The sequence below is a fragment of the Ipomoea nil genome, unplaced genomic scaffold (genome assembly GCF_001879475.1).
Source record: "Ipomoea nil cultivar Tokyo-kokei standard unplaced genomic scaffold, Asagao_1.1 scaffold0193, whole genome shotgun sequence".
NCBI lineage: Eukaryota > Viridiplantae > Streptophyta > Magnoliopsida > Solanales > Convolvulaceae > Ipomoea > Ipomoea nil.
The window spans coordinates 1360711-1372884 of NW_017616621.1; the positions used below are offsets into that span (position 1 = coordinate 1360711).

General features: G+C 38.1%; 1 protein-coding gene across 1 annotated transcript; it reads left to right on the forward strand.

Annotated features, from left to right (window-relative positions):
* The first annotated feature begins 9555 nt into the window (after window positions 1–9555).
* LOC109188898 (very-long-chain (3R)-3-hydroxyacyl-CoA dehydratase 2-like) lies at window positions 9556–10732 on the forward strand. Its single transcript, XM_019339550.1, has 6 exons — window positions 9556–9652; window positions 9754–9801; window positions 9900–9988; window positions 10198–10251; window positions 10359–10426; window positions 10554–10732. Exons 1-6 carry the CDS (start codon window positions 9556–9558, stop codon window positions 10651–10653), a joined length of 456 nt encoding a protein of 151 aa, XP_019195095.1. The 3' UTR covers window positions 10654–10732.
* Window positions 10733–12174: the final 1442 nt, after the last annotated feature.

A 12174-nucleotide genomic window follows, 5' to 3' on the forward strand; every position in this document is an offset into this window, starting at 1 on the left:
GTTTGATAATTATGAGTCCCGCGCACACACTAAACACCTATAACTAGTTCCCCGCACACACTCAACATCAACAGCGCACACTTTGTATTTATATTTATAAGTAACTGCAATATAATGGAACAAAAAATTGACATTTAATTTAAACTAAAGACTAACTAATATGACATAATAAAAAAATAATATGGCATTTCAAAATTGACAATAAACTCATAAGCTTCAAATCAAGAACAATAATAAATTTTAAAACTTTATAATAAAAATATAATTATTTTGAAACATAAACCAAAATATTTACGAACTGAAATATTTTATATAGCAGAAAATCCACAAAGATAACCACATGGAGTAGTCCTAGTTTCTAATCTCGTGGCTCGTAGCGCAAAGCTAAACATACAGCGCACACATCGAAGTATTGTTTACTTGGCGTGTGCGTACCCACAACTTGACGTGTGACTAACACTTAAGGGATGCGAAGACAAGAAAGTAACATGTTTAACAAATAAGAGCCCCCGCACACACTCAACACCTATATCCCACACTTTGTATTTTGAATTAATTGCAATGTAATGTATTGAGAAATTGTCATTTAATTTTTTTTTTATTAAAAAGACGAACTGCTATAACATATTAAAAAAATAGATTTTTAAAACCTTTAAATACAACTTCAATTAAACTGGAAAAAAAAACACATGTTCCGCTTACTATGACAAGAACGTAAGAAAAGCAAGAAGACTACACACATCGAACTACCGTATCACACACACTCCTACCCGCATTACACTCCTAATAAAAGCATTATAGTAAAATACACACCACACAACTAAGAATCCCCCCCCCCCTGCCCCTCCCCAGCCACACTGCATATGAACGATGAATGTATATACAAGAGAGACCTATACAATATAGACATATAAACATGTAGTACAAATGTCTCCTCATGATTAACTCAATATTCTTTTTCAATTTCCAAGTGCCATCAACCTTGCTTTTTATTTGTCAAGTGACCCATCAGGTCTCAACTTAATGGAATGCACCCATTTACAACCAATGGGTTTAACACCAGTAGGACAAGGAACAATATCCTATGTATGGGTCTCTTGAAGAGCTTGAAGTTCTTCTTGCATAGCTTTCTCCTAACATACATGTTAAGTGGCCTGAGAATAAGAGGTAGGAACTGTAATATTAGTTAAAATAGCAAAAAAAAAACATACCTATCAGGAGGATGACAATTATGAGTAGATCTTCGAAGAGTCACTAATGTGGGTATTGGATCAGGGTTGGGAAGGATTTGCAATGATGGGGTTTGTCGTTGTTTATACACAAAACCAGATTTAAAGTGCTCAATGGAATGAGATATATCGTTAAAGCTAGGAAGAAGAACACCATGTGTAGGGAGATACTACTAAGAAAATAGTAATCATGTTCAAAGAAAGTCATATTTCTTGAAATACGCAATCTATTAGTGGCATCATCATAACACAGAAATCCTTTGTGTAGTGTTATATCCCATAAATACACACCTTATTGATTGAGATGAAAGCTTGTAACGTCCATGCGAAGGCAAATTGACAAAGCAAACACATCCAAAAGTGTGTAGCATATGATAATCATGCTGCATACCAAAGAGATTAAAGTAAGAAGAATCAAAATTCAATTGTTGAGAAAGTAGCCGATTAATCATATAAACTGTCGTTGAAAAAGCTTCCATCCAAAATTTAGGTGGAACTGAGGCCTCTAAGAGTAAAGTGTGAACTATATCTAGCAGGTGACGGATTTTTTGTTCAGCCACCACATTCTGTCGAGGGCTATAAGGGCATCGTTGGGATATAATGTTTTTTTTTTTTTTTTTTTTTTGTTGTAAGAAAGCTTGCAAATCATGTGACATCTACTCACCTCCATTATCAGACCGTAGAACCTTAATGGAGGTGGAAAATTGAGTCTCAATATAAGCCAGAAAACTTCTAAAAATAGTTAAAACTTCAGCTTTGGTACGCAGAAAATATATCTATGTGAAATGACTATAGTCATCAATGAATGTAATGAAATATTTATATTGCGCATGGGAAGTGATTGGAGTAACACCCCAAACATCACTATGTATAATCTCAAAACAAGTATTAGCATGAGTTCCATAAGTAGGAAAAGGTAACACTTTACTCTTTCCTAGTTTACAAATATAGCAATAACTACTAGAAAAACTCTGATTTTTGTTACCAAGAAAACCACGATTCATCAAATGAGATAATATCACATTATTTGGATGGCCCAATCGTTTATGCCAAACGTCAGCCTTATTTTCAATAGTAATAGAAGACAAAGACAAAGTTCTAGGAATAATACATTGGTTGGAAATACTCTGCTCACTTTAGGCCCCCTCACAATCACCTTCCTCGACCCCTGATCTTGCACAAGACAACCACGAAGAGAGAAATTTACATTACAGTTATTATCCACCAACTGCCCAATGGAGATTAAACCAGTAGACAATCCAGGAGAGACAAATACATGACGAAAAGAAAGTCCAATATCACCAATGGCGATAATTGAAAGATAACTTCCATTCACAATCTAAAGATAACTTCCATTCGCAAAGATTATACAACCAATCAGGTGATCTAGTCATGATTTGATGCCCCAATTTCAACAAACCAAGGAGAAGAAACAAGCTTACCTTGACCATGAAGTCCAAGAGTAGAGAATGCTGTGATAATCATCTGTTGGACCATTTCTGGAGTAGCAAAAGTTTGATTTGTGCCAACAATCGTGGCTGTAGAATTGATATTGGTAGGGTTTGAGATAGCAGCTTGAAAAGTTTGGCCTCGTCAATTTTCTGGGTGTGTAAGACATTTCTTGATAATGTGTCCATTTTGTTTACAATAATTGCATAATTTCTTACCACAATGACGGGTAATAAGCCTGAACTCTTAGCAACTATAGCGCTGCATTTGTCCTTTTCCTTCATCCTTCGCTTGAGCCGTATAAGCAACATTAACAACCTCAGAAGTCTCTTTGGACGAACCTAGAATAGCTTCTATCGCCATTCTTTGTTCTTCACGCAATAATTCACCAAGACACATATCCAAGGAGGAGAAAGGAAATCTATCCAGTAATCCACCCTGAGTAACTTCAAATTTTGGCCTTAGTTTCATAAAAAATTGATCACGTCTACTATCTTTATGAACCTCTTGAAGGCTGGCTAAGGCCTCTTTAGGTATCTTTGAATAAATAATACCAGAATATTCGCTCCATAGATTAATAAATCAAGAATAATACTGCCCAATATAGAGATTACCTTGACTCATGTTACTAATCCCAAGTTCGAGTTGAAATTGTCTTGCAGTGTTATATTGATGATACGTTGCAGATAATCGCAAATCTCCTTAGTTGTACTAAAAAAACGTAAATTGTTCACCATATGAGTGTCAATAGAACCAAAAATCCAAGAGATGATTAGAGTATCCTTTGCTTCCCATTGACTACATTTTGTACTTTCTTTAGGAGCCAGAGCAGACTCGTCAATGTGATTCCAAAGCTCATTCCCTTTCAGAAACATTTTGAACTGAAATTCCCATGATCCATAGTTTTTTCCTGTAAATCTAATAGCCAAAGTCTCTGTAGGCATCCTTTCAACAAAATTCTCAGCAGACATTCTTCCAAAAAAAAAAAAATCTCAAGGCTAAAGTTATTGATCAGAAATTAATCAACCCATAAAAATGAAAGCAAACCAGAAACCTCTGTAAGACAACAACAAAAAGAAACTGACAGAGATTTGAAGATTCAGTTATGAATTTCAAAACTAGGCTCTGATACCATGAGAAAGTTTGAGAAAATGGTCGAATGCCTCTTTCTTTGATGATCTTTTCTTTAAATAATGATTGTTGACAACCTATTTTAGACAAGAAAATATTTACCGTGATTACACTAATTATTGCTAATCTACTTTAGGTAAGAATATATACAACTAACACAAATTATGACAAATGAGATCTTCAAATCTCAGTCATAATTTCTGTCATAATCTTAGTAATTGGCAACCCACAACCTCTTCCTTTGATACAACATAGCTCCGCGTCATCGAACAAGTACATTCTAGTCATTACTTCTTTCTCACTGTCTGACACATTGGCAACTCGAAAGTAGTATTCTTCCATATTACATAGGAAATTTTCAAACTCCTTAGCACTTCAGACCTAAGACTTTTGATTTCAACACCTTAATCTAACACTCAGTCTATTCATAACCTTGTTGTGTTCACTGGCCACGACTTTTTCCGAAATCCACATTGAATTTGAGTGAGGTATTTTCTTCACTTCCCTTAACATTCGATATCTAACCAAGCCGCATCGTGCAAGGTTTGTATGTAAGTTTCCAGAGCATTGAGATGAACTGATATGCAATTCCCCATCAAGGTTACCTGCCACCAAGCAAGTCTCCTTCGCATTTTGTTAAGTTTTTTCCTCGTCTAGAGGATCACCTACATGTCTGTCACCAAGTTCATTCGTGGAGTTTCCATTGTCCTAGCCATTCTGACACGCACTCATCATCTTGAAAAGTGGGTGTAACACCCTAGTTTTCCTAAACTTAATTAAAGTTCTAAAACCAAATTAAGATAACTAAGCAACGGAAAATCAAACTTAATTAACAAACTTAGTAGGAATGTCACCGCCACAACCACCTTCCCATGGTGATTGCACAGGCTAAGGGTCAAACTAACATCCGAAATTTACTACATTAAAGTAACTTGGGGAAATAAGTATCCGGATGTCTATCACCAAACAAAATAACAAGTGTCTACATCCAAATCTCAAAAACATCAATAATAGATCAAGAGTTTAGACTACATAGCAACTAACTACACTAGTCTAACTCGAGCACTCTCAAGAGCTGGGCCCACCTGAAAGGGGTTTTGCAAATAGACAAATAGAAAACACCCGTTAGCACGAAGTTAAGTATAACTCCACTCAACCCTGTAAAATACTACAGTATATACTTTGGAAAAACATTTGATTCACAAACCCAAATTAAGCAATCTCAATCACTTAGATAAAACCTTAATATAAAACACAAAGCTTTCTATATGCTCACAACCTAAAATATCAAATAGGCATACTTCAACGATATCAAACCTAAAACATACTCATACTATCGCATACTTAACATAGCAAAACTCAATCCTGTAGAACATTTCAATAACAATCTCATGCTAACACATAAACTCATCAAGCAATTTCGAGCTATCAATTAATAAGAAATTATTCTCATGCTTTCAAGTTCTCATCATGCAAACTAGAAATATCAAACATCAATATGCAACTAAGGCAATCATACTCAAAATACAATCTCGGGTAATCATTCTCAATATGTAATCTAGTGCAACCATTCTTGATATGCAATCTCGTGCAAACATTCTCATTATGCAATCTTGTGCAAACATTCTCATTAAGCAATCTCGTGCAATACTATACTCGAATGCAATAAGATGACATAGGATAAGTATACTTATACACTCGTTTGTAAATAGAATACTTTTCTATGGAGGTTTCTTAGAGTCACAAGGACTCACATGCTTCTTTCTTTCTTAGAGTCGCATTGACTCACTTTCTTAGAGTCGCAATGACTCGCTTTCTTATAAATGGACGAGGTAGGAACTTCACCGTAGTGTGAATGAACCTATCTGGGCACGGCGTCTAGCCGGCCTAATTGTAACACCCCCCAAAACGCAAGCTATAAAAAGCCTTAACACATGCAGATAACATAACAAACAACTAGCACAGCGGAAGACAAAAAGGTAACTGGATAAACATAAATCCAAGTCATGGGGTGTTATGCCACGTTCATCAACAAGAATGAACGCTACAGCCAAATCTGCATTGTATACAACTATCCCAAATCTCACAAGTCTACAACTAGATAGGCACACAGGCCATAAAACAAACGGAAGGAGCTATGCTATCGGGTACTAGACTGCGCTCTCGTCTAGACATCACCTGAAAGATCACAAATAAACATGGGACGACGCCCGGTCAGCGAATAATGCCGGTAACCCACCAATACATGTGAAATAACATACATAAGTAAGGTATAAGTTGTAAAACCAGTTTCAAAACGGAATACATATATATAAGTGTAAAACCAAGAGTAAAAGCCAACATAAGACTCAACACTCTCCACAAACAACACACGGGAACACATCCCAAGACCACAAGAACAACACGACTCACAAAAGAGTCAAGGCATGGTCTATCATCACTCAATAGATCAAAACCCGACAAGTACAACGCAAAAGAATAAGACTTACACAACCGGCAACACATGCCTTTGTGACTACACACGTCACAAGAGAAGAACTCACAACACCGGCTACAATAGCCCTCGAGACATCACCCATCACGAGTTGATATGCCTGCCTTATGCCCTATTCCAACCTTATGGCTACCCCCAACCGTGTTTCTTCTTTCCAATCATTACCTCCAGGACCCCTGTACTTCTTAGTCCAACCTTTTCCCTCCGGGACTGTCGTCCCCCACCAACGACCACCAACGATGTAACACCCCGTGTTACGACCCCTAAAACCAATTAATCATTTAATCATTTACCCAAAAGAAAGAATTAAATTCCAGTAATTAATTAGGAAAAGGCTCACCATAGTCCATGGGCCCTTATCCCTAAAACCAATCCCCTAGTCCTATAAGGAATAAAATTAGCAAGCCCATAGTATTTGGACCCTAATTGGGACTCTTAGGTGTATAAATAGGGGGCATAGGGGGGTACCTAGAACCCACACCACAATAATCTCTCACCACACAAGAAGTTCCAAGAATTCCCCTAGGAGAAATCAAGAAAGGAAGAATCATAAAGAAAGACCCTTCATAGCCAAGGAAATTAATTAAGGCTAAGAGGTAACCCATGTCTCAACAAAACCTATTTTCTTCGCTATAATCCCCTTCCTTGGCGTCCTTCTATATGAGTGTGTCTTGTTTAATTCCTCTATGTTAATTGTGACATATTCTTGATGTTTGATAAGATGATTTGTGTGTATTCTTGATAATCTTGATGATGAAAAGAGGTTCTTGATGTTGATGTAATGATTCTTGACAAATCTGGATATTTCTTGATGCTAAAAATAAATTGTGATTTTGATGATTTGGGAGGGATTAGAGCCCTAGGATGAATTGGGAAGTTGTGTTGTAATGTTCTTGATTTATATTTGGGTGGGAATTCACATGTTCGAGTGTTGTTTATATTTAGAAGTCGTGATAGGACGAGTTATATGTGATTCTTGCTTTTGATCCGTTAATTGACTACGTGGCGTCGTTAATTGTGTTTAAAAGTGTCTAAGCATGGTTTCGGGTTCCACAAAGGACCCCGGGGCGAAATATTGATGAATGAGTCAGTGGGGGGTAGGTGGGGTAGGGGTACCCGCCACCTACCCGCTGCCCGAAGATCACCGCCGGGCAGCGGGCAGGCGTCCGCCCGCCGGCAACCCGCTGTCGGGCAGTGATCTCCGGCGGGCAGCCGGCGGGTGATCCCTCACCCACCGGCTACCCGCTGGTTCGTGACCCCTCTAGGGTCCCCGGCTTCCCCGTTTGATGTCCCCCATTCCCCGTGGCATCCCAACGGTCCCCGTTCGTCGTACCTAAGTCTAGTTTGATGTTTCGGGTACCGTTCGTAGGATAGGTGAATCCTAGGAATTGCATGCTAGTTGAATTGGTAGCCCGTTGACCTAGTTCGAAGTCGTATGAACCCCTTAGGACGATTCTTAGTTTGTGAATGATCACACGTAAGTTTAATTATATGCCTCCCCTTCCCAATGTGCTATTATGAGCTATAACATGTTATGTGATGCATGATTCCCCAATTTGGTTGCGATCAAATTGGCTATACGGGCAGTTGGATGGGTTGAGAACCATATGAACTGTTAACCAGGCCGGTTGCGATCGGTCAGGTATAGAAATATTATATAGGGCTGCGGTCCACTGTTTGGCAACTTATGAGCTGCGGTTCATTCTCCTGGCTGCGGTCAGTGATTCACTTCTTGGCACTAGTACAAAAAACATCAATAAAATTGACTAATTCGCGTCCAAAGTTAGAACTTTGGACGCCTAAAGTGTAATGCAGTGGCATTTTTGTAATTAAAATGCCACTATATAAATATTTTTTTTTTTTAATTTTAAAAAAATATTTGCGTCCAAAGGTCAGTACTTTGGACGCGAATAATAATAAATTGCATCCAAAGTGGTCACTTTGGACGCGGTTTTTTTTTTTTTTAAATCCTAAAAATCCTAGCTCTATATCAAATCGCGTCCATCTCCATCCATCGTCCCGCCGTCCACGCTCTCCATCTTCCCGTCCATCGCCGATCTACGTCCCGCCGCTGCCGATCGACGTCGCCGCCGCTGCCGCCCAAGGTCGCCGCCCCGACGCCTCAGCTCGCCACCGCAGTACGGAAGCCGACGCCGCCGCTGTACGCTCCCCAAAAAGGTAAGAATTAATTTTTTTTTCCTCACTGGAATATGTCGTATGAATTATGCTGAAATTTGGAAAGAGTTTGGGTGTCTGAAATTTTTCTTCTTACCCCGTTTTTCAGCTTCAATCTCCACTGCTACAAAACCCCAGGTTTGTTCTTGCTTTTCCCCCCTTCTTTTCATCTTAGTTTCTGCTTAAATTTCCCATTTTCTTGAACTTTTTTTGTCACTATAAATGGTGGGATTTGATTTATCACACTGTGGATTGGTTTTGTTTTATTATTTCTGTAATTGGTGCACTGAAGCTCTAAAGATTTCAACTTTGAGAGTTTAGGGGAAATATGTTTAGTTCTGTTTTTGTGTATTGTGGGTGGGTGGGTGGGTGGAGGGTTTGCAGTTTGAGCAATTTGGGCATGGAGGTAGAGGGGTATTTGGATGAATGTACATGTAGACTTGCAATTCTCGAAGATAATACATTGGATACCATGACCCTTCTATGGTTATCTAATCTAGCTCAAAACCATTTTAGTTATAGCTTCAATTCTTCACTGTTATTTCCATTATTGTGTAAGCTCCTCAATTTGGTTTCCATGGATCTCTGTTGGAATAATTTTCAAGGTTTAATTCCCCATTGCCTTGGAAATTTGACTTCTTTAACCTCTCTTCAGTTATGATACAATAGCTTTGGAGGTTCAATTCCAAGTAGTATCAGTCATCTTTGTAGATTGCAAAGTCTAGATTTATCTTCTAATAATGAACTAAGTGGGTTGTTGATGGATTTCTTAGGGGCTCCATCTGAGTGCCTTTCACATAGTTTGCAAATGTTATCCTTAGATTTCAACAATTTTACTGGTCAACTACCAAATCAGTTATACAAGTATACAAATTTGAAGAGACTTTCTCTCTCTTCAAATTCCGTCTCTGGTCCCATAGCAGATTCACTTGGAAATTTGTCAATGTTGTCTTTCTTAGATATTTCTGAAAATAAGTTCAATTGAAATTTCACTTTAAACAGTTTTTCTACCAACCACCATTGTGTTTAAAGTACTTATCACAATGGTATTTAGAAGTGCCATTTAAGTTCTTTTTAATGCCTGCTGAGTTGATGCTTTCTTTTTCTTTCCATTTATTCAATTATTTACTGAAATTTGTGCTTTTAGCTGACATTTGCTTTGCAGTCCCTAAAGGTCATAATATGAATGTAGGGTGTCAGTTATTCTGTCTCTATTGTAGACCTGTCTGTGCATTTATCTGATTTATGTTTATATGTTTTTTGTTCGAGGCTAAGTTTTTCTGCAAAGTCTGGCATTCTTGGAAGTCTTACATGGCGCTATAGGTGAAATTGCGATATGGGTTTTCACTTTTTTGCATTATATAATGGCATTCTATAGTTAATTGCTGATTGTGAATTGAAAATTTTGAGCTTTAATTAAGGGATTGTTCCTAGTGGAGTGCTACTCCCTTTGATGCAGTGGGGTGGGAGAACTCATTTTTTACTTGCTATCGTTCGCTCAATCACAGAGGTTTGCATCCTATATTACTTCTCTAAATTAAACTTTCATTAATCAATACTGTCCTGGATGTTGGGAAACCTTTGTGTTTGTTTTGTTGAGAAGTCCTAATGGATGCAATTGCTTCAAAATTTGTTAATGTCATATGTTGTTTCCTCTCCGGGTATGAATTATTTGACTGGAAATATTTGTTAACTTAGTTTTGCTGCTGCTTACTATAGGTCCAGGAATTGCCAGCAGTTTTCATAACGTTTTCTGCTTGGAGCATATCGGAAGTTTGTTGCTTTCTTCTCTTAAACATTCAGTTGAACGAACTATTCTTTTTAATCGTATTGAATCCCAAATCTTGGTTGGGATTATGACATTGTGTTGTTTTATGCAGGTGATTAGATATTCACATTATGCCTTGAATTGCATTAGCTCTGCTCCACATTGGGTCACTTACCTCAAGTTTGATTTTTTTTTTTTTTTTTTTTTTTTTTTTTTTTTTGTACTTGAAAGAATAGGAGTAGTGATCGATTAGCTGAGGCTGGAGATTGTATGATTGGAAGCTGTTGTCTGATTTTATCGTCATCAGGTACACTGCTTTTATCGTGCAGCCATGTCCCTCTTCATCCATTCATACTGCAGCCATGTCCCTCTTCATCCATTCATACTGCATAAAAACATTGAGGTAATTCTTTTAGTATTTGATAGTCACATTAAACTCTGAGTCTCTGACTAATTCAAAGTTGAGTTGTTGTATGGACACCATTTAGGAGTTACATTCACAAGGCTCAAACTCTAAACCTTGCTTAAAGGGAATCAAGTTTCTTTTACTCAGATCATAGGTCATTGGTATCATATAGTAAGTAAGATGAACAAAGTGATGAAGTTGATATATTTTAATTGTTAACATTTAAGTAGTTTATTTTAATTGTTAACATTTAGAATTTGTAGTTTATTTGTAGTAAAATGTTATTAGAATTGAAATTTTAGATTGGTGTATTGTAGTTGATAGAATTGGTGTGTAGTATACATCTTAAATTGAATTGAAATTTTAGAATTGGTGTGTTGTAGTTGATAGAATTGGTGTGTTGTAGTTTATAGAATTGGTGTGTGGTATACATTTTAAATTGATTAATATTATTTGGTAGTATGCTGGAATGTACAGGAATATATTGGTAGTTTTATAAAAAAAAAAAAATTTTTTTTAAAAATTACCACAGGGCGTCCAAAGTTAAACAACTTTGGACGCGTATAGTATTTTATTTAAAATAAATAAACACTATACGCGTCCAAAGTTCATGAACTTTGGACGCGTATAGTGCTTTTTTATTTTTAAAAAAATACTATACGCGTCTAAAGTTCTTCAACTTTAGACGCGAATTATCATTTTTCGCATCCAAAGTAACTTTGGACGCTAATTGTATATACAATTAGCGTCCCCAACATCTGCATCCCAGCTACTTTGGACGCGAATGACTATTTCTGTACTAGTGTGGGCTGCGGTCCACATGGGCCTCGGTGCTGTGACCCACCGGACCTGAACGCGTCAGGACGGTGTGTAGGGCCAATAAGCCGAGGAAGGCTGTAGTCCACCGATCCGAGCAATCGGGGCGGTGTGTAGGGCTACGGCTGGCTGCGACCCACCGAGTGATGGGACGACGGTGTGTAGGGCCATAGTCTCCGAGGATCTTCGCCCACCGACTGAGTATAGCTCAGCGGTGTGTCGGGCTTGATCCGCTATGGTCCACCGGCGTACCCATCGGCGGTGTGTAGGGTCGTAAGTCCCCCCTTGAAAAGGGGATCGTAATCCACCGACTGGGTGCGTCAGCGGTGTGTAGGATCGTGGTCCGACGTTGAGTTCGTCAGCTGTTCTCAAAGGGTTGGTTGCGATCAACTCCCCTCATACCGCGGTACTGAGGTAGGGTGCTGCCGGGCCGTGTTAATGCTATAAGCATTAACCCTCATGTTCGGGGCATGCGATTGGTCCCGTGGCGCCATCAACGATTATGTGATATGAATGGTGATTGAATGATGATGTGATTTGGAAATTTGGAAAATGTTCGGTGACCTTAGATGCGTATTCCCTATGGCGTTATCTCTACTTAATTGTTTATTGTTGCTTGATGAGCTTATCCCTATTTGCTGAGTTTATTTCTGGTTTTAAAACTAGTGTCTCTTAAGTATATGTCTTCCTGCTTCGAAATGATTTT